The sequence below is a fragment of the Brassica oleracea genome, chromosome C6 (genome assembly GCF_000695525.1).
Source record: "Brassica oleracea var. oleracea cultivar TO1000 chromosome C6, BOL, whole genome shotgun sequence".
NCBI lineage: Eukaryota > Viridiplantae > Streptophyta > Magnoliopsida > Brassicales > Brassicaceae > Brassica > Brassica oleracea.
The window spans coordinates 36907273-36930859 of record NC_027753.1 but is presented as its reverse complement, the minus strand read 5'-3'; the positions used below and the strand labels follow the sequence as shown (position 1 = coordinate 36930859).

Genomic DNA, 23587 nt, shown 5'->3' with positions numbered 1-23587 from the left:
GATACGCGAGACTTATTGGTGGCGAGACCACTGGAAGAGATTCCTGCAGATGATGATTCCTAATGGTCATTACCACCAGCTTTAGCCTTAGAGAGTACTAAGTTAGGGCAGGCATGTCATATCCATTATCATCGTCACCCATCCTATTAAACCGAAAGACATAATTATTTGCATATTACAGAGGAACATGAATGAAATATATGTTGCAATTTACGTTGGCAACAAAGTCGGGGAGTGGCTGATGGTCACCCTCGTTCTTGATGCAAGATATCATGAGGGTTTGTGGTTGGCAGTAAAATTGTATCTTCTTAACCTGACCTGGAAGCTGTATGTCTTACCAAACCATATCTGCAATGAATGGAGGTGGCTACAAACCTATAAGCTATTCATTAGATCGCAGATATTATCTATTATTCCAACTTAATCAAAAATCTAAGAAAGCATAACTGATAGAGTAAAACGCAGACGGTATCGATGTTAATTTTATTAGGAAATTTGCCTCCTACAATCTTAGGATTGATGTTAGTCCCGACAACAACTCTTGGATCACCTCCAAAGCCGTCCAGTTTGTTGTGAAACATCACTGCTTGTGAGTCAAACAGACTCAAAAGACAGATACATAACTGCCAACAGAAAACCATAATATGAAATAACCAGCATATAGTTTATCAGATATGAAAGTGATGAATGAATTTATATTAAGAGCTACTAACTTATCCTTTTTAACCGGCCATGAGACGGTGGTGGAAGGTGGCGAGACGGTTGATTTATCGTACAAAAAAATCTGAAAAAAATCTTTAAACGGAGTTTTGAAGAATTATGAGTACAAAAACCAGAAATATTATAAAAAAAATTGCTCATGAGCTTCACGAACAGAAACCTTAGAATCGATGAAGATCATGTCAATTCCCATCAACTCCCCACCGCGTTAAATGCTTCCCAGAATCTGAGCAATCTAACCTCGATGGTCGAAGAACACCTAACAGCCTTCAAATCAGAAAGTAGAACAGACTGGTTAGCCGTTATATCGAGAAAGAAATATTGTATGATATTGGAGTTGTGAGGATGATTCTCAATGCATGAGGCCTAACCTTTTTAATAGCTGTAGATCAACCACTTAGAAGAGGATAGAGAGACATTGAATGCATAATCGTGGTTGTAGTGGGTCGTAAGTGTAAAGAACTGATTAATGAGGTTGAATCAATGTTGAATCAATGAACTTGTAACGATTGGGGTAAGTAACCAAATATGAAACGACGCCAACAGATAGAGACGCAAAGATTACACCGACGAACTATCTCTCTAAGAAAATCATAACTCCATAGATGCTAGAGTTGAAACGCAGGACGAACCCTAACGGCGGAAACAATTTGGAAAAAGAAGAAGACTCACGGACCAATATTCATTAAGTTTCAGCGCAATTTAATATCAAACAATCTTTGTTAATAAAAAAAAAACGTCTACAAACTCATAAAAATCGTTTTATCAAATCTTTACCTTTAAAACCCATCCCAAATCTCCGATCAATCCACTCGATGTCATCTATTTCTCACACGCCACAAGCAAACTTCCATCCATACAAAAATATATATAACACTCGAGCAATTGAATTACTCAGCAAAATTAACTAAAATCATTGAAAATGTGACAAATGAACAAAATCATCTTATAAATAATTGTATAAATTTATCCGAACAACTTTCTTCAAAACTCCTTTTATGTTAGATGATCTTCTTTAAAACTTTTAGGTAATTTTGTTTTGCAGATTATTCTTTAATATAATTTTTGAAGTTATGTATAATCAATATTCCTTCATTTAGAAATAGCATATATTATGTTTATGTGATTGATTATATGAATGCTTAGATAACTGATTTTTCAACTTGGGCAGTATCAGGTTGTGACTCGGATCCTTTTGGTTTCTTCGACGCAGGTGGTGCACTCTCGGAATTGGTTTCACCTTGAGTCCCTTGCTGTGGCTCAGAAGCCAACGAATCAGCTTGACTTGTGTTTGCCAAACTGGAGACTAACAATCCTCCTACCAGCTCTGCTGGAGAGAACCAAACCTTTTTTTTTTTAATTTTGGCCAGGACGTCTTCAAATACCTTCTCAACAGACTTGCGTTCTGTTCGTGAATGAAGATGCTTATCCAATATCTGCAGCAAACGTTCATATGAGGAAGACATAGAAACTCAGGGAGCACAAACTGAATACGATTTATCTAATAATAATACCTGGTTCTTTTTCATCTCTCTCCTTAACGGCCTGCTCCACCGTAGCATCAGTCGTTGTTCGCTTTCTAGCTTTTGGAACAAATAGATAACATGAGCAAATACCAAAAGAAACTTACCCAGATATTATTATATATATTCTGATTTGAAATAATAATAACTAGGTGACCGGCATAACAAAATTCAGAATAAATAGTTGGGAGAAAGCATCAGTCATGGAGAAAAGCTTGCACTCAATATTTGACAAGGACAAGAGGGAACAAAGTAACTTCAGTATCAAGAGGCAGTTATTGTGTGTATGTATAATTGCAACGTCCCAAAATAATTTGCGTATTTAAGAAGATACTTTCATTCAAAATATGGAATAAATAGTGTATAGTTTTAGAAGTTACAGATTTTATACTATCATTAATTAGAATTGTAATGTATATATGTTGTAATTCTTTATTTTAGGTAAATAATATTATTTTTCCATAAATAATATCGAAAAATTTATGAGACATATTAAAATAAAATATAATAAAATTCAAAATATTATCCATAAATAACATAAATTATGAAGTACAATTCTCGATAAGGAAAACAAAATCCATTAGAAACCTGCAAAAAATTAAATAAATTTTGTAAGCAATTGAACGGGTTAACATTATTTGATAGATTTATAAATTTCTAAATTTTATTGAATAGAAACTAATATTAAATTGACATACCGTTATCGAAATAGTCAGTAAACTGGATGGTAATCAAATACAATCGGTCTCCTAACTCATCACTACCCATCTGACAAATACAAAAAAAATAAATAATTATAACAGTGTATATATTTTAAAATTTTTATTTGAAAAAAGTAGATTAAAATTACATACCTAACTACAAAATATTCTGAAAAACTTGTTTGTAGACAACATTCAATGTTTTTGTCTGCGGTTTCCCTTCTTTACCAGTTATTAATATTTTTAATGTAGTAAAAAATGTAGTAATCTACTTACTTCTTTATCAACAAAAACAATTTAGATGGTATTTCCGGCATATTTGTTGTAATTTCTCTACAAGCAAAGAATCCTAACCTCAATACGCCATGTATCTTTACACGATTCTGTTGCAACCATAGCTCCTCCTACAGCGTGAATCATACCCACGGTGATTCTCTTCTGTTCCCCCTGCAAATTTCAAAGGAGTTAGTCCAGTTTAAGAGAGATATTCAGATTGTTTCCAAACAGATGTTAGATTAGATTGTCAGATACTCACATCTAACACCTTCAAAACCTTGTTTTCAAAGGATAAGATCACCTGAAATATTAAAGAGTGAGAGTAGTTAGCAAAGAGTTTCACTCTCATTATGACGAGTATGTAAATAGTCCTCCTTACAAGCATTACGGGTACTCGGCAAATAAACGCAAAGTATGTAGTAACTTTGGGGTAGAGGCACATATCCAGCAGTGCAATGGCATATACAGATCCCTCTGGACCCTGCCACACAAGTTAGAAAGAGTTTTTACCTTTCGTGATTAATCCAAACAAGAACCTCTGCATGCGTCTCTCTCTCTGTCTCCAAAAGATGCTCTGACAAGTTCATTTAACTGGATGAATAAAAGAAACATACCAGCAGTCCAATGGGTTTTGATTGACCCTTGTAGGAAACTCCTTGGCTCTGTATGATTGAACAACCAATATAGAAACGTAAATACTAATAATGTGAAAAAAAAACTACTCATCTGTGGACCTAGCATGATGTGAGAGCAAGGAAACTATTCTGGTTGATATATATATATATACCTTGAGTATTGCCATTACAGCATGAGCACTTAAGAAGAGAAGAGAGCCAGCAAGTGATCCAGCAAAGTACAGCTTCAAAAGGTAGACCGGTCCCAAGGTTGTTGCGATCTAACAACAATGGGGTTATAAATATTCATTCATTCAAGGAAACATTTCATTTAAACGTTAAGGAAAGAGGTCATACTCTGGTCCCAAAGTAGTAGAGTCCAATCATGTTCATGATGAGTTGACTGGTTCCAACATTAGTGAAACCCGAAGTTATCAGCGTGTGTATACGTCCAGTCATAAAGCTTTTCAATGATAGCTGCACAAAGATCAAAAGACAAGAGCTGAAGATCAAATAAAAAGATAAAAGATTTAGAGCTTTGGACGTTGTTGGTCTGACCACAAAATTTTTGAACATCCATTTCCGGTCGTAAACCTTCCACATAGTAAATACAGCAGCATTAGCTATTATCAATCCAAAGACAACACCATTAGCTCCATTAAACCAAGACTTCCTGCCAGAGGAAACCCAAAAAAAAAAAGAGTGAATATCATGGAGCACAAGTGAAAAGCCTACTCCTTTAACAAAAATCAAAATGGGACAGCTCCTTCTATAAAAGGAAAGGCATCAAAAGAGCTTTCTGCTGCTACTCAAAATCAAGAACTACACAGAAATGGTAAAAAAAAAAAAAAAAAAGCCTATTGATTTCTCATTGTTCTTTTTCTGATTCCTCACATATATACAAAACAATTATTGATTTTGGAAAGCTTAAGAAAGTAGTGAAATTAACCACGTAAATCATGCCTTAAAACCCTAAAAATAAAGCTAGAAACTTTACAAACTCAAAGACAAGTTTCTCCCAGAAAACAAAAGAAAGGTAGATTAGTACTAAATAGAAAATCATATCCAAGCTCAGTTTGTATAAGAAATGTAGAGTAAATAAGAAACAATACCATCCACGTTTTTGAAAGCCAGTGAAAACCCAAGGCTTAGGAGGAAGCTGAGGATCGAAGAACCCAGCTCTAGTTTCCAAGAGACTTCTCCTCAACGTGCTGACAAAGAACCTATTGATTTTCTCCGACCGTAATACAAGAGATGGACCAACGCGGGTTACTGAAGACGAAGAAGCGAGGCCAGAAGGAAGAAGATGGCTGAGTATATAGCGGCTCTGGCTCCAGTGAGAAAAAGCGAGCTTCTTCTTCTTCATCAGAGATTTAGTTAGCTGCGAAGAAGAGCTAACGATGAACCTGCGAGAGAAAAGCGCATGCATTTTCTTTTGTCTTTTTCTGCCAACAAATTCATTTCAAATTTTACCAAATTGAGCATATATGATATAGAAGAAGACAAAAAGGACGTAACTTCTGTAACGTATATTATATTATCATGAGGTATGTGTGTTAATTACCAACGTCAGCTTTGCAATATTTGTAAACAAAAAATGATATCACACTAGTTTACTGATTACAACTTTTATTTTAAGGTAAAAAATAAATATTTTCTCAAGATTGTTGGGATAACATACATCTATCAATCAGATTAACAATATAAACTATATATACATTCAAATGAAATAATTAAGCTACAAAAAATCAGAAAGATCACCATGTACATGCCAGCCATTAGCAGCCACGGATCTTTTAAGGTTAGAGGAACGCGAGATGTTACTCTGCAATGCCAGAAAGTTTGACCACCATTCAGAATAGTTAGTATGTAATCTACATTAGATCAAACTATTTTTCTTACCGTTTCTTTACAATTAATTATTGGAATAAACCAGGAGAATAATAGACTATATATAGTTCTTTCAGGATGGTATATGTTGAGGCTAAGTTGATAGTTTTTGGAATTTATGCCAGTTGTTTGAATTATTGGTTTCAAATAGACTAACATGCTTCTTGAGGCAATTTGGACATTCTGTTGTTCTTTCTTGAATATCATTACTTTCTGGAAGGGATTAATCATTGTGGTGACCTGGTGAGCGTTACTCTCAATATGTGAATGTTTACTCTTTCCAGTTACTATCTTTGAAGTTTGTGGTAACTATGATATATAATGAACCAAATAAAAATCATCCTTAACCAATTCTTTCTTAGTCAGTCACACAATCAAGAGAATCTCCAAAGTGCCAAATCCGTTGACAGATACAAACTTATCAAACCAGTCGATTATTTTTTTGAAAAAAGGTCATTTTCCAAAACATATACGACCAAGAGGGCCAAATCTTCAAAACTTGAAAGTAAGAGCCTTTTTTAAAATAAAATAAAACTTTTGAGGATACAAGTGTAATTATCATAACCTTAATTTTTCTTACACGACATCGTGTTCAGGTGTTCTGTTCCTCCTCTGTAAATTTTCAGAATGGCCTCAAAGCTTAAACCTTTCATCAATCTCCGTCGCTACACACCAAATCGATCACTATCCTCAAACCCCTCTTCCCAGTCGAACTACAGGAAGCAAATCTCACTCGCGAACCTCCTCCAACGTCACGGGTTCCCTCCCTCTTTTCTCCAACACTTCCTCTCTAAAAACACCTTCCTCTCAAACTCAGATCTATCCGACACCGAAGCTTCTCTCTCCATCTTACTATCCCTCAAACTCCCTCAGAAACAACTCGTTTCATTGATCCACGACTGCCCCAACGTCCTCCGACCAAACTTCCTGGAAAAATGGAGACTTCCTCTCTCTGGTCTCTCCTCATCTTCAGCCATCAAAAGCGTCCTCGAACACTCGAGTAGATTCGGGATCAACCCAGATAAGTTTCACCAATGCACTATGGTACTAAAAGGTTTAGGCTTTTGCGATAGTACTGTAAGTAAAGTTCTTGAAGCCTTCCCTAACGTTCTTGCGATGAACGAGGTTGAGATTCGCAGAAAGGTTGAGTTTTTAGTTGGAATCGATGTTCCTAACGTTGAGAGGTTCTTTCACGTTTTTCCTGAGATCTTAGGGATTAGTATTGACTCCAAGCTTAAGCCGTTACTCGATGAGTTTATAAGGATCGGGTTTAGTAAAGAGGAGATCAAGAAAGAGATTTTCAGAGAGCCGAGGGTTCTTGGTTTAGAGTTGGGAGAGCTTTCAAGATGTTTGGAGTTGATCAAGTCGTTGAAATGCCGTGAAGTGATTAAAGATGAGATTCTTAAAGAAGGATTGTTTCGTGCAGGGTTTGAAGTGAAGGTTAGAGTTGATTGTTTATGCAGACACGGGTTGATTCGGAGAGAGGCCTTCAAGGTCGTGTGGAAAGAGCCGAGGGTGGTTTTGTACGAGGTGGATGAGGTTGAGAAGAAGGTTGAGTTTTTGACTAACAGGATGGGGTTTCATGTGAAGTGTTTAGCTGATGTGCCGGAGTATCTAGGGGTGAATTTTCAGAAGCAGATTGTGCCGAGGTACGATGTGGTTGAGTACTTGAGGCTTAGAGGCGGGCTTGGGTGTGATGTTGGGTTGAAAGGTTTGATTAAACCGAGTATGAAGAGATTCTATAACTTGTATGTGAAGCCGTATCCGGAGTGTGAAAGAATCTTTGGGAAGAGGAGGGAGGATGCAAGGGTGAGGAAGCAGCGACATCCTGCTGGGCTTTGGAAGCTTATGAAGCCGCCTTGTCATGTAACAACGGAGGAAGATGTTGTGAACATGAAGTCTTTTGTAGGGTCGCTTGCTTAGTTAGATGCGATCTTGCACTGCTTGAAAATTGGCCATTCTTGGTGGACTCTCGCTCCCTGTATTTTCAACGAGCTGCTGTGAGTCGATATGTGTTATCTAGAAACTCCCTTGAGCTATCTAAACTGATTTTAGTTCCCTTTGAGTTAATGACTTGATTATTCAGAGGACAATGCATCCTCTTTGTAATCATGCTCACCACTTATGCATCTACCAACGGCACATTGCCTTTTGTTTCAATGTCTAAGCCTGAAGGATTTGCTGATCAAATGTAATGACTTTGGTTCTAAAACAACTCAAGAGCATGTTCGACTTTAACTACGAGTTAGAAATATTTCGTGGGCCGGGAAGGCTACTGGTCCGTTTTGGCAACTTTTAGATAAAGCAATGCATGCCCAGGCCTGTATAAGAGAAAGAAGTATGCCCAGGCCTGCAGCAGGATCAACGATTTTTAAAAATAAACAAAACTAATACAAAAATGTATATAGACTAGACTTGTCAGAGCATTATCATCCGCGAGGTACTTAAATTGTGAAAAAAAAATAAGTAAAAAGAAGAGTAAATAGAGAAAGTTTATTTGTTTGAAAAGCTCCCAAAAAATTCTGAGAAACTCATTTTACAAATAGCATTCAATTGATGATCCAACTATCTTTTTAAAACAATTATATAATGAAAAACATTGTTGTATTTTTATGAGAAATCGATTTATCCCGTTAATAAGACTCTAAAATGAAATATTAGTAAAATAAGATCAAACCGGCAAAGTAATATATTTGTTTTACAATACTTTTTTTTTTTAGATAATTGCGGGTTTCCGGCGACCGTGGTCAACCGACTATTCCCGCGAGGCCCACAGCACTCCACGTATTCTTGGGATTTAACTCTAGCCCGGATGGCCAGTGGAAATAGTCCAGTATTGGAGGTTTTTCCCTCAAGTACCACTAGCCCAAGTCCGCTGGTTTGTTTTACAATACTTGGAAAAGGTTAATGTGGATATAGTAACAAGTATTTACAAATCAGAGTGGCTGAACAAGTGTTAGACTTGGACGCAAAGAAGCGACAGTTGGTCAAATAACATCTTTGACTTGGACGACGTATCTGAACAACGGTTTTTCTGTTAGAAATGTAATTTACTTTGTAAGACCCACACGATTTGTGACATTTGCTATCTTCTTACGCATCATACCAGCTTATAATGTCTCGTGAGTTAGACAACCTATGACGCCCATACATATACACATACCGTTGCATCAACTTTATATTGCATATGTGTCACTCTGTGTGTGTGGTATCAATGTTGAAGGAGACAATTTTTGTGGTAAACGAGGTCGAGGCTATGTTTGGTCCACACCGTGCATCATGCATGGACACCATCTTCCTATGTTTGGTGACTTAATTGGTTTAATGTCAAACAAGTTGAAAATGATTTAGTGAAAACTGTCGCTTCTTTGCGTATAATGTATAATGCATGGACACCGACGTATAATGTCAAACAAGTTGAAAATGATTTAGTGAAAACAATACATAGTTGTTTCAAAAAAAAAAAAAAAAAACAATACATAGTTGATTTACAGTCTATTATTTGGTTCAAGACTTAAACCCTTAAGAACATCTAAGGCTCCATTACTAATAAAACTGCCATTAAAATTTGAAAATAGTAAAACATTCTTTTTTTTTATTCTTAGTAAAACATTCTTTTGATATAGTTGAACTTGTAACAACCTAAAAAAAATTATGAAACTACAAAAAACTCAACAATGCTTTTTATTAAAAACAAAAATATATAGCCCTTGAACTTAACTATAAATTAATCCACCCTCTGTCCAAATTGATTTGTATCAAATTCCGTAAGAGAGTTATCATGTATATAACTATGATACACCTCATACCTTGTTTTTATTCATATTCCAAACCATACTCTGATTGAAACTCTGCTATTGTGTGGAATCCCAGTTTCGAACAATCTCCCTCGATAATTAGCTGATTAGTATTAGCTGATAACCCATGTTTTTTTATTGCTGATAGATAACCCATGATGATATGTTATAACTTCTAAGAACCTATCAAATGTATACTCGTTAACTAACATAGTTTTTCTTTTGGCTGAAAACTAATTGAAGATGTTATCTGTAAAGTCCAGCGCACATAAAATGAACACCAAGGATCGATCTCCATCCCTTGGCAATATTTTAGAATACAAGTTTGCATGGAGGACCGACACTGTCGACTCATGTGCGTTTCTTAGAGACATTGAGGAAACAGTGACTTTTTTGTTGGGTCCAAGGGAAGCTAATCCATCTTGTTGAATGTTGATCAACGATTTCATTATTAATTTGGTTCGAGTCCCAATGGAATATCTAGGTAGAAATCACGTCCATAATTCATATTTAATTATTTATGGGCGTCTAAATCCAGTAATTACTACTAACTCCTCTAATATTTTTTCAAATAAAATCTCTCATCTAATATTTCATTTTTATGATTTCAAATTTCACTAAGTAAAGCACTATATAGTTTATATACAGGTTCTAAAACGCAGCCGCGGTATACGCGGCGGAAATCCGGTAGGCGGTAGGCGGTATGATGCCGCCGCGATTTCAACATAGTCGGTCAAAAAATTGGAAAATGTAAAAAAAAAAATTGCCCACTATACGACTTAAATCAAGTGCGATATGTTAGATTTATGATATTTAAATGTAAAAGATCAAAAAAGTGTAAAAACGTGAAGTATAAGTGCTCTAAAAATGGCTGATGCAGAGGAGGATTAGGGTTACAGATTTTGAGTTGTAGAAGATGAAAGAACGAAATGTCAAATTTACCCCTCATTTATGTATAAAAGGAGAAAAATATATCAAATGCATGTTTGGGACGTCGAACCCGCAACTTCTTGGTGTTGCAAAACGTTCCAAACCACCATGGTGTTGCAAAACGTTCCAAACCACCACACCACACGTTATGTATTGATAAGATATATCATTATATGTATAATACCTATAATAACTAGGCGCTGATTAATCTCTAATTAATCGCCGATTAATTGATTCGGCGCTAGGTCCGGGTCAACCACACGCGTTGCGCCTAGCGCAATTCCGGACATGAGTTTATATACATGGCATGTAATGACCTAGGTATAGGCTGGGTAGGTTAAGATACCATTTTCATAGGTTTATGAGACAATGTTTATTGCAATCCCTTAACAAGGGATCTTAGCATTAATGTGATTTTAATTAAATGGAAAACCCATTTACTATGAAGAGGCGTCCCTTAATTAAGGGAGCGAAGGCACCGTCCCTTGAGCCACGCGTGGCTTGATGTTACTGGAGAGAGGGTGGGTGGTCTCGCGAGACATCGCGTTCTTTCTTCATTTTTTTCTTTCTGTTTTCCTTCTCTGCTCTGCGGAGACGAAAAGGCGATATCTCTTCTTCTCTGTGGCTCGACTCAACCAACGGCGGGTTTCTCGGTGGCTCATGTCGACGACGGAAAACGGCGTCCCCTCTAACGGTTGCTACCGTCGAGCAAGGAAAACGGCGAGATGTCTCTCGTGGTTGCGGTCGGAGGCGTCGCCTAACGGTGACCGTCGGCGAATCGAAAGGCAAAGATGAGTTCATATGTCTCTCTGTTTTAATATTTCATTCATGCATGTCTTTAGATTGTTGTATTTCATCCTGAATCAAGAGAAGCTCAATCGACTGACTTGTTGTAATTTTGTCTGTCTTTGTGTCTTCAGATGGTTTGATCATGAGGCACGATCCAGAGAGAGCCGTCCTATCTCTCAGACTTCACCCCCATGATCGTTTGTAAAAGGTAAAACCTTTGTCTTTGATCTTTTGAATCGGATAAAAGCAATCTATTTGGTCTGTTGAATATGATAAGCCATTGTTTATATTCGATGGTTGTTTGTGAGTTTGGTTGCGCTTGCTGTTTGATTTAATTGTGGCTTGAACTGAATTAGAGAGTTGGATAATACCATTGCGCTCTGTTTAATTTCTTCATTATAATTTCTTTTTAAAAACGTCTTTGCTCTGTTTGAATTGTAGAGTAGGATTTAATTGTGGCTTGAACTGAATTAGAGAGTTGGATAATACCATTGCGCTCTGTTTAATTTCTTCATTATAATTTCTTTTTAAAAACGTCTTTGCTCTGTTTGAATTGGAGAGTATGATAATTCCATTGTCTTTGCTCTGTTTGAATTGGATAAAGCATTGCAATCTCTTGTTTGCTATAGTGGTTTGTGGTATTAGAAATATGTTGCGATTATCCTTGATTGCTATCTCTTCTGTGAAATGAATTGAACGGTAATTATGTGTTAGGTTTGGTAATAAATAGATGTTTATTGGTTTGTGGTTAGATAGAAATGAATGGTCTTGTGTTTGTTGGTGTTAGAAATATGTCAACTCGGGTATGGTTGGCTATCAATGCGTTTCTTCTTCTATTCATTCTATAAAAATTTTGGCTTCTTTTCTTTGTTCAATTCATTCCAAAACCATGTTCTTCTCTTCTCTTCCTATTCATTCTATAACAATCTCAGCTCTTTCTTTTCTATCTCTCTTCCTTCGTATGGATTCCTATCCATCTGCTTCAAGCTCAAAGTTTGTTGAACTATTAAATAGTCAACAAACTCTTTCCTTTGGAAACAATGAAGATAGTGTTGAACTATCTTCATCACAACTTCCATTTCAATGTTCATTTGGTATAGAAGCCTCTAACTTTGATGGAGAGACGGCTACAGAGCGACGGAAGTGGACTCCAAAGGATGATATTTTGCTCATCAGCTCGTGGTTAAACACGAGCAAAGACCCAGTGGTTGGGAACGAGCAAAGATCAGGCGCTTTTTGGTCAAGAATTGCTGCCTACTTTGAGGCAAGCAGAGAGAGCCAAGGGACTGATGCTGGCGGCGAACAGAGAGAGCCGACCCACTGCAAGCAGCGTTGGCACAGGATCAACGACCTTGTGTCCAAATTCTGTGGAGCATATGAGGCTGCAACTAGGGAGAAAAGTAGTGGCCAAAACGAGAATGATGTTCTCAAGCTAGCACATCAAATCTTCTACAACAATCACCAGAAGAGATTCATGCTTGACCACGCATGGAAGGAGCTGCGCAACGACCAGAAGTGATGCGCCCTTGCCACTGCTAAATGTCCCAGTTCGAAGAAGAGGAAGTGTGATGACGGTGGAGACTCATCAGCCTCTGAAGCAACTGAGAACAAACGTCCCCCGGGTGTTAAGGCCGCAAAGGCGAGTTCTAAGAAGAATGTGGTAGAGGAGAATTCTCTGAATGCGTTTCAGAGTATGTGGACAATCAAACAATAGGATTTGTTGATGAAGGAGCGGTTGTCTAAGATGAGTTTGCTTGACAGTCTTATTAGGAAGCAAGAACCTCTAGCTGAGTATGAAGAGGCCCTCAAGAAGAATTTTATCACTGAGTTGATGTCTACTTGATGTCTAGCTAACTGATCTTGTTGTGTTTATCGTTATGTTTCTTGTTATGACTCTTGTTCTGTTTATGGTTATGTTTCTTGTTATGTTTCTTAAAATGGGCAATTAAATGTAGTTCTGTGACTTGTTCCTGCAATTGTTCTTGTGCTTATTAATGCTAAATGTTCATGTTATTGTTCTTGACGCGGTTCTTGTTATTTTTAAAATGTGGTGATTGGCGCGGTTATGTTCAAGAGTTTAACCTGTTCTTGTTCTTGTTATTGCAGGTGAGAGAGTACGCAAAGAACCTATGGTGGAGCCAAGTTCAGAGCATGAGAGAGTGGAGATGTCACGAGCGTTGAGAGATGTCATGACTTGAGTTGTTGTTTCTTTGTCTTCTAGTTGTTGTAGATGTCACGAGCGTTGATGTAGCTCGTCTTGTAGTTGTCACGAGAGTGGTGAGGTACTGTCCTCTAGTTGTGTCAAAGTGTTAATGTTTTGTCTTCAAGTCATGATTTGTAATCTTGCATCACGGACACAAAAGTCTTGTAAATCACGGACTGAACAGCAATGCATCAAAGTGTATATAGTCTCATATTCTACTCTTATATCTGTTCATATTAATCTCATCTCTCTCCTTTCATCTCTCTCAATCTCATCTCGCTCCTCTCATCTCCAGCTATCTCATCTCTCTCCTTTCATGTCTCTCAATCTCACGGTCCTCTGTCCCTATTTCTAAAACAATTATGTTGCCTCTCATCTCCTTATTTATAAAACAATCCCATTTCCGCTCATCTCCATATTTTCTAAAACAATCCCATTATCTATTCTCACCATATTTTCTAAAATAATTCTATTTTATGGCGTCTTCTTCAGATAACAATTTAGAAGATTCGTTCGATGAAACGTTCAATCAATTTTTTGATCAAACATTCGAGAATCTGGTTATCAATGAAGAAGATGAAAGGAGGACAAGGAAAAAATGAGTGTTTATCGAAAGAAATCGCGAAGAAGGCGATATGCGTTTATGGACTGATTATTTCAGTGATAGTCCAACATATTCTGAAAATCTTTTCCGACGACGGTTTAGAATGAACAAGCAATTGTTCATGAAAATTGTTGATCGACTCTCCAATGAAGTTCCATTCTTTCGACAAAAGAGAGACGGTCTCGGAAGGCTTGGTCTCTCTCCACTTCAAAAGTGTACAACAGCTATTCATGTGTTGGCCTATGGTTCTGCGCTTGATGCGGTCGACGAGTACCTCAGGCTCGGTGCAACCACTGCTCGATTATGTGTGGAAAATTTTGTCGACGCCATAATAAATGTGTTTGGCGAGGAGTACCTAAGAAGACCAACACCGGCTGATCTTCAACGTCTACTTCATATTGGAGACCTTCATGGATTTCCCGGGATGATAGGAAGCATCGATTGTATGCATTGGGAGTGGAAGAATTGTCCCACCGCTTGGAAAGGCCAATATCCTCGTGGTTCGGGAAAACCTACAATCGTTTTAGAGGCGGTTGCTTCATATGATCTTTGGATATGGCATGCGTTTTTTGGACCTCTAGGTACCTTAAATGATATTAATGAACTTGATCGCTCACCTGTTTTTGATGACATAATAAATGGTCAAGCCCCGCAAGTGAATTTCTCGGTCAACAGAAGAGAGTAACATTTGGCTTACTATCTCACTGATGGTATTTATCCAAAATGGGCAACTTTTATCCAATCTATTTCGATTCCACAAGGGCCGAAAGCCGTTTTATTTGCGCAACGTCAAGAAGCTGCCCGAAAAGATGTCGAGCGTGCTTTCGGAGTTTTGCAAGCTCGATTTGCCATTGTTAAAAATCTAGCACTTTCTTGGGATAAAGTCAAGATTGGGAAGATTATGAGAGCATGTATCATACTCCATAATATGATAGTAGAAGACGAACGAGATGAATACACTCTATATGATGTTTCAGATTTCCAACAAGGAGAAGGCAACAGAAGTTCACATGTCGATCTCACATATTCTACAGGTATCCCTACAAATATCGCAAATCATATGAGTGTTCGAACTACAATTCATGACAGACAAGCGCATCAACAACTAAAAGGTGATTTGGTTGAACATATATGGCGTAAATTTGGACGTGATCAAGACAACAACTGAGCTTGAGATGCATCAGTTTAATTATTATCGTTTGTTTTAGTAATATTTGTTTTCATGTTTGTATTTTAGAACTCTCCTCTTAAATATTATGTTTCATTTTGTTTTATTCAATAAATAAATTTAATCTTTGTTTAAAATTTTATGTTTTAAAAAAAATTAATAATTTTTAAATTGTTAAGAACCTTACTTAAAAAACTACCAATAAACTACTTAAATTATGTGTCTCTTACCAAAGTCTCTTCTCTTAAATTTAATAGTTTAAAAATTATTAAGAACCACTTAGGAAGAGATCATGGGTTTTAGCAATGAACATGCTCTGAGATGGCGGGAAGACGACAATATCAAACTCTTTTTTTTTGCCAATAATCCAAATTATCCAATATGCATTAAGTATGATAATCCAATGTACATGTAATTAGTGGGCAATTTCGGTGATAATGGTTAAATTAGTTTACGGAGTATGATATTAGATAAAATATATTGTTGAATAAAATAAAACAATATTTTCAATGTGAGAAAATCAATGCAAAATTCGTATTATTTTAAAAATTACAAAAAAAATGAGATTTTGCCATTTTTATATTATACGACAGAAACGACCAGAATATATTATTTAGCTACTACTAGCCTTTCTCTAGTTACCTAGAATCTTGTAGGCTTAGACAGGTAGCCAATTCTACAAGACTCGTTCACATTCCAGTCAAATTGTAGACAAAACTTTAACCGACCATGTTGGCTATCGACTATCGATTAGCATAGTGCTTTACATATTAGTATTGTTATTTATGTTTATACAAAGTTTCCTCTTTGACTCTTTTCAACTTTCACCGGCGACCGACTTTCCATATCCTTAAAAAAGTGTATATATATATATATATATATATTCTTAAAAGTATTCTATTAATCCTCGGAAGATATTATTGACAACGATCTGATCCGACATCGCTAGATCCACTCTACTGTGAACGTATCAGTGTCCGTAAATGTATCGTCTAGGCCACCATTAACCAGGGTGCTTATCCCGCTGCTTAACTTAAAAAATAAAAAATAAAAAAAAATAGAAACAGAGCGCTTAAACAAGCGCATGAAGCGCTGGTTGTTCCACTGTTCGTGTGCTCCACTAACACGTGGCGACTCGTAATTGATTCATTTCTTTTTTTTTAATCAGATAAAAACCAAAAAAAAAAAAAAATTAAGCACTCCATTTGAGGTGGTATGGTTATTTATGCCCTAAGAGCATCGTTATCCCATAAACCCCATTTGGGGTTTCTTAATTTTTTTTTTTTTTTTTACTTTTCCGAATTTAGAAAAAACAAAATTAAAAACGAACCAATCGCAGGCCGCCGCCATGTGTCAGTGGAGCCCGTGAACAGTGTAAGAAACTCTTAAGGACCGACTACTATTTGGTAGTTTTGGTAACCGGTTTCTTAAAAAAAAATGGATTTTACGCGGAACCCACCTGCTAAGAATCCCTTTAGTATCCTTGGATAAAGATGCTCTGACACTCCCTAAAATCAATCCTACATGTCGCTGGTGTGTGGGTACCACTTAGCCAGTGGCATTAGAAATAACCGAAAAATAAACTCCGGTTTCCAACAATATATATTTTAAAACGGTTTGGTTAATAAAAAGGTGATAGAAAATCAAATTATAGCGGATGAAAAAACTATAAACACCACATGATAACTTATCTGTCAATGAATTTTGTTGCTTTTAATATATGTCACCAAATTAAAGAAAAACATTTAACAATGTTAAAATTTATCTAGATAGAAACCAAAAAATAGACCATTTTACTGGTATAGACAATATGTTCACTGACGCAAAGTAAGAGGTCGCAAATATTATGGATATTGAAGAATGTACACCCTCACTCGGAAAGTTAATCATCACACTGATTGATGTTTTCTTATTCGTAGGTACATTTTACTTTACCTGTAATGTGTATTACTGATATCTTGCATATTTACATTGTTTTAATTATCATTTCTTGTGCACATTGGTCTTTTGGAATAGCATTTACACATGTTTAGGTTGCATTTCCATGTATTAGTCCTTATCAGGTGTTGGAGGGAGTTTCATGATGAACTCTGTGCCCCAAGGAGTGTTTTGATGCCCAAAGAATGTAGATGAGTCATTGAAGGATCCTAGCGGCCAGGCGTAGCGGCAAAATCTGGTCGCTACAAAAGATAAGTACCGTAGCGGGCATGTGTAGCGGGATGTAGAGGCCGCTAGATTTGAAGCGCCTTCTACAGCGGCCACCCATAGCGACTTTACGAGGTCGCTATGCGTTCAAGACTTCTAAAAATTTCCCAAGTATCCTAGCGGCCACACGTAGCGGGCATGACAAGTCGCTACAGAGCGTAGTGACCTCTGGTAGCGACCTTCTATGGTCGCTACGGAGAAAAATATCTGTTTTTATGGGTCAACCCAAGCTTGTTGGGTTAACTCAGCTCGAGTTTTAGTCTTCTATAACTACTTTTAAGACAAAAGTTGGGAAAATATCTAGTTTTGTATGAAGAACACAAGAACTCTTTAGAGATAAAACTTGAATCTTTAGTTTCTTTTCTTCTTGTTCTCTTGAATTTGCTTGACTATCTTGATTACTAATCATGATTAACACCAAATCATCTTTGATTCTTGGGTTTATCATGAAGAGTAGTGAGTAGTTACCTTTAGATTCATGGGTTAAGGAAGATTAGGGTGATTAAGTGTAGATTTAGGGTGTTTTATTGTAGATCCTTCTTATTCCTTGCTTCTTGAGTGATCTTAATGCTATTTTAGAGTTGGCCTCTCTAAAATTGAGCTCTAGACATTTCATACCCGAAAGGTGTTTGATGAAATGTCTGAACCAACTCTCCTAAGCTTTTAACACTCTTTACCAAAGAGATTTGTTGTTAAAGGTGTTAAGATGGCTAATAGACTTGATTTTAATGATTGATTTGATAATATTCAACCAAAGAGATTTGATGCTTGAGTTATCTTAGTGAATGAACATTCATCTAGAGATAGAGTTTGTTTAGGATTGTGTCTAAGCCTAAGGTTGATAGATTGATTGAAAGATACCACCTTTAGATTGAAACTTGATCACCCAAGGTCAACTCCCTTAGCCCATGGATTCTCCCATCTCATAAAACAAATCAAAGCTTTGTTCTTACTTACATTTTAGTAGTATTTTAGTCCAAAAACATCTTATCGCTTGATTGCACTTAGATTAAGTATGAACTTGTATTCTCTTTGATTCAAAATGCTTAGAAATGGATTGACATCTTAAGTACTACTTTGATTTGAAACATTGGACCCGAAAAAGTCCATTTCAATTACCTTTTGGGGTTAAATTAGCTTAATTTGTGTAGGAAGTAAGCAAAAGCACGTATAAACATACCATGCATGATGCAACAAAAGGGCAAATCCATCAGATTTGAAAAATAACTTAAGCGGTGCCAGTTGTATCTTTCGAGTATTAACCATGGTTAGACTATATTAGGACTGGTTTTTAAATTAATTAAAATTCTACTTATCACCTCATCTAACCGCAGTTAAATTCCTCCACTATATAAGAAACATCTCACTATCCCCAGTATCATCACCAGCACTGTTTCTTCTCTTCAGCTCACTATCTAAAAAACCCTAATATCTTCTACAAAATGGCTATTGATACGAGTCTTTCGTTCGCTTCTCCATTTCTAAGTATCGACCTTTGTCTCAGCATTCTCCTATTCAGCTCCCTTTTCGTTTTCTGGTTAACTCCAGGTGGCTTTGCTTGGGCACTCTACAAAGCTCGTTCCCACACCAGACCAGAATCCAAAACCCTACCCGCCATTCCTGGCCCGTCTGGTCTCCCCATCATCGGCCTCCTCTTGGCCTTCGTTAACAACGCCTTGACACACAGAATCCTCGCCAATATCGCTAACTCTTGCAAAGCAAAAGCTCTCATGGCGTTCTCGGTCGGGTCTACCCGGTTTGTGATAACTAGCGAACCGGGGACGGCCAAAGAGATCTTAAACAGCTCGGCTTTCGCGGACCGGCCTGTGAAAGAGTCGGCTTACGAGCTGCTTTTTCATAGAGCTATGGGGTTTGCTCCCTTTGGTGATTATTGGAGAGAGCTGAGGAGAATCTCTTCTACTCATCTCTTTAGTCCTAAGAGGATCTCCTCTTTCGGAGAGTCTCGTCGAATAATCGGGGAAAACATGGTAGGAGAGATCAAGAACGCAATGGCAAGTTATGGAGAGGTGCATATCAAAAGAATCTTGCATTTTGGATCACTCAACAATGTTATGTCTAGCGTTTTCGGCAAAACATATGACTTCAACGATGGTAGTATCGTTAACTCGAAGTTGGAGCATTTGGTGTCCGAAGGCTATGAGCTTCTTGGAATATTCAACTGGAGTGATCATTTCCCGGGAATGAGGTGGTTAGATTTACAAGGCGTAAGGAGAAGATGCCGTAGCTTGGTTGGTAAGGTGAATGTGTTTGTCGGAAATATTATCGAGGAGCACAAATCAAAGAGGTCTCTTCGTGATAATAAAGAAGAAGAGGGCACTAATGATGATGACTTTGTTGATGTCTTGCTTGGTATGCAAGGCAACATCAAACTTTCAGACTCTGACATGATTGCCGTCCTTTGGGTAAGAACAAGTGTGTGTAAACTATATAAATTAATTAAGTGTTTTAGTTTAAAGTTCGATTAAAAATATGAAATTATGAGATAAATTAATAAAATAATAATATTTAGAATTTTTTTAGATAAATATATGGATTGGTCGAGTAAGTAGCAAAACCTAAACATTGGTTTTTCGATATAGGAAATGATTTTTAGGGGAACAGACACCGTGGCGATTCTATTGGAATGGATCCTTGCGAGGATGATTCTTCACCCTGACATTCAAGCCAAGGCGCAGGCCGAGATCGATGCCATCGAGGGTGAAATGGGACGCCAAGTCTCAGACTCAGACCTCTCCAAGCTTCCATACATTCGTGCCATCGTCAAGGAAACCCTAAGGATGCACCCACCTGGTCCTCTCCTCTCATGGGCTCGTCTCTCTATTCACGACACTCAAATTGGGACCCACTTTATCCCCGCTGGGACCACTGCCATGGTTAACATGTGGGCGATAACCCATGATGAAAAGGTCTGGCCGGAGGCTCACGAGTATAAGCCAGAGAGGTTTCTTGGTTCACAAGAAAGTGATAACTTTCCCATTATGGGATCTGATTTGAGGCTTGCTCCCTTTGGTGCTGGACGTAGGGTCTGTCCTGGTAAGTCTATGGGTATAGCTACTGTGGAGTTATGGCTGGCTCAGTTGCTAGGTAGCTTCAAGTGGGTTCCCTGTGGTGAAGTAGATTTGAGCGAGACTTTGAAGCTCTCACTGGAGATGAAGAACTCTCTTGTTTGTAAGGCAATTCCTAGGGTTTAATAAGTGTTTTGTTGGCTTTCAAACTATGCCATTTTATATCTCTCTCGGTTTTGTTTGATTTACCGTGGGAGATATTTAATTACTGCCCTTTTATTTTCTGTCACTAGCTACATCTAAATAAATTAGTCTAAAAAGTTTCTACCGTGTTTAAGTATCAGAATTCCAATAAGAAAGTTTGTTTCAAATTATTATATTTTCTCATTCTATCAAGTTTTATTGACCAAATATGTTGTAATATTTTCTCATGCAATTAATACCAAAATGTTCATTTACGTAAACTTGTTACATTTTACTCGGAAATATATACTTTAGTTTTACAATTTTTAGAATTTTAAGTATTTGAATAAATTCAACATTAAAATGTCTTGTTGAGGAAATCTAAACCATAATTTGGAAAAGGGTAATCATGGTTTGTTAGTTTTGTTTGAAATTTATTTAGTAAAAACAAGAACTTTTCACATAAAGTTACATTAGTTTGGAGTTTCAGATTTGGTTTACTAGGTTTGGAACAAAAACTAATTTTGAAATGTTTTATGCTATTCTCTATATAGGTTGTATATATCTCTTTTTCAGTCTTTTGATAGTTTGGCTTATTGTTGTGGTTTTTGTTTGCTAACAAATCATGTACTTATGTTACAACGTAACTAGGAGTTAACAAATACAGTGTATATAGCTTCAGGTTCAAGTTCTATTGGTAGTAGGAAAGAGACCAATTAATCATGATATCCTTTAGGTTAGCCTGATTAGACTAGTTCAAAGACCTCCTGCTATACAAAAAGAAAATTACAAGGATGATTTATTACTTGATTAAGATAAATTGAAATCTACATAGGAGGAAAACCTTCTTTGTAGAGGAAAAATGTCGAACTCACAAATGATATATTAGATTTGATGATGGATATATAGGCATATGGCCTTAATTGGACTGCAAAAATTCAATGAAAAAATGTTGTTTTCATCAGAAAATAAAGTGTTGACGGGTTTGTTTGTTTGGAAGCTGCATAGAAAATTCAGCACCAGCCTAGAGATAAACGTGGACCGAACTCAGTTAACGAACGAGACCAACCAAACCTCTACCTACAAAGTCCATTTCTAAAACGTGACCTTTTAGCTGCAACAACAACCACTTCTCCTCACTCTCACAAAAAAAAAAAAAAAAATTCAATTAGCTTACTTTTGTATTTATTTATCGAAGTTTAAGCTATCAAACGAAATTTCTTAATTCTGTAAAATTACAAAAATTCGAATTAAGAAAAATAATTGAATTTTACAGACACAAAACGAATTTAAAATTTATTATAAGTATTAAACCGGTTAAATCAATTTTTTTTTCTATAAGCTCAAATACAATTATTTGGTTTGACTATGGTGTCTATTCAAATGATGCAAGACATCATCACCTACCTAAATCTTTCCTTCTATTTATAGAACCGTCCATCTTCTTCTTACATCATCATCCTCCACAACTCCACAAGAGCTTCCCGACACATCCTCTGACTCCATCACTCAACATCATCCCCAATGGAACCCAACACGACCCAAAACGGATCCCAACTCGAGCTCTCAGAGTTCGAGAAGACCCAAAAGAAGTACCAAGACTTCATCTCCGCCCTCCCAAAGAGCAAAGGATGGAGACCAAACGAGATCCTAACCCAATACAACGGACACTGGTGGCAAGAATGTCTCCTCGAAGGTCTCCTCCACGCCAAAGACCATTTCCAAGCACGACCCACCGACTTCCTCGTCTGCAGCTACCCTAAAACCGGCACAACCTGGCTCAAGGCACTAACGTACGCCATCGTAAACCGATCTCGTTTCGACGACGCCACGAACCCGCTCCTCAAACGTAACCCTCACGAGTTCGTGCCTTACGTCGAGATAGACTTCGCTTTCTACCCAACCGTCGGCGTACTTCAAGACGGCAAGAACCAGCTTTACTCCACCCATATACCCAACGGGTCGTTACCAGAGTCCATCGTGAAGTCCGGTTGCAAGATGGTTTACATTTGGAGAGACCCGAAGGACACTTTCATCTCCATGTGGACTTTCCTCCACAAGGAGAAGTCTCAAGAGGGTCAGCAGCTAGCGAGTCTTGAAGAGGCTTTTGATATGTTCTGTAAAGGCTTGTCTGTCTACGGTCCTTATCTGGACCATGTGTTGGGTTACTGGAAGGCTTACAAAGAGAACCCGGAGAGGATTCTGTTCCTTAGGTACGAGACGATGAGAGCTAATCCTTTGCCTTTTGTGAAGAGGTTGGCTGAGTTCATGGGTTATGGATTCAGTGCCGAGGAAGAGGAGAAGCGTGTTGCTGAGAATGTGGTGAAGCTTTGCAGCTTCGAGACGTTGAAGAATCTTGAAGCTAACAAAGGAGATAAGGAGAGAGAAGATCGCCCTGCTGTTTACGCGAATAGCGCGTATTTTAGGAAAGGAAAGGTTGGAGATTGGTCGAATTATCTGACTCCGGAGATGGCTGCTCGTATCGATGGGTTAGTGGAAGAGACTTTCAAAGATACTGGCTTGCTTCAACATGATCAGTGAAGTGTCATGTCTTTGATCTCTTTTGTTATTCAGTACAAAACAGAGGATGCTCTGTTTTGTGTTTGGAACAGAGGATACTCTGTTTCTCTATTTGGTTATGTATTGAATGTACCCTGTATCATCTTATTTATAACAAGAGAAATATCTTTGGTTACAAAGTCAATTCCTTTTATAGAAACAACACCATTTGAATAAAACAGAATCTGTTATAAATTAAGCATTGAAATGATCATCCACTTCTTTACCAAACTCAAGCACTATGATCATCCACTCTTTTACCAACTCAAGCACTATGATCATCTACTCATCAAACACTATGATCACCCACTCATTTACCAAATTAAGCACTATCTTTGTTATTTTATGTATTGTTGTTCACTATAAATATCATCACTCATCTCACTCTTTTGTACACCA

The 23587-nt window shown here is 37.3% G+C and overlaps 5 protein-coding genes across 5 annotated transcripts; 4 read left to right on the top strand and 1 right to left on the bottom strand.

Annotated features, from left to right (window-relative positions):
• Positions 1-1862: 1862 nt before the first annotated feature.
• LOC106298140 (rhomboid-like protein 16, chloroplastic) lies at positions 1863-5263 on the bottom strand. Its single transcript, XM_013734222.1, has 11 exons — positions 4947-5263; positions 4393-4507; positions 4192-4311; positions 4008-4115; positions 3835-3882; positions 3609-3701; positions 3480-3521; positions 3299-3391; positions 2942-3011; positions 2235-2303; positions 1863-2125 (listed from the first exon to the last, which is right to left on the bottom strand). Exons 1-11 carry the CDS (start codon positions 5261-5263, stop codon positions 1863-1865), a joined length of 1338 nt encoding a protein of 445 aa, XP_013589676.1.
• Positions 5264-6320: 1057 nt separating this feature from the next.
• Positions 6321-7884, top strand: LOC106300767. The gene has a single exon (XM_013736980.1). The coding sequence runs from the start codon at positions 6352-6354 to the stop codon at positions 7645-7647; it is 1296 nt and encodes a 431-aa protein (XP_013592434.1). The 5' UTR covers positions 6321-6351; the 3' UTR covers positions 7648-7884.
• A 4317-nt stretch (positions 7885-12201) lies between these two features.
• Positions 12202-12759, top strand: LOC106298139 (glutathione S-transferase T3-like). Its single transcript, XM_013734221.1, has one exon. The coding sequence runs from the start codon at positions 12202-12204 to the stop codon at positions 12757-12759; it is 558 nt and encodes a 185-aa protein (XP_013589675.1).
• A 6103-nt stretch (positions 12760-18862) lies between these two features.
• Positions 18863-20632, top strand: LOC106299618 (cytochrome P450 78A5-like). Its single transcript, XM_013735680.1, has 2 exons — positions 18863-19843; positions 20021-20632. The coding sequence occupies exons 1-2, from the start codon at positions 18863-18865 to the stop codon at positions 20630-20632; spliced, it is 1593 nt and encodes a 530-aa protein (XP_013591134.1).
• A 1430-nt stretch (positions 20633-22062) lies between these two features.
• On the top strand, positions 22063-23334 carry LOC106296616 (cytosolic sulfotransferase 16-like). The gene has a single exon (XM_013732794.1). It carries the CDS (start codon positions 22154-22156, stop codon positions 23168-23170), a length of 1017 nt encoding a protein of 338 aa, XP_013588248.1. The 5' UTR covers positions 22063-22153; the 3' UTR covers positions 23171-23334.
• Positions 23335-23587: the final 253 nt, after the last annotated feature.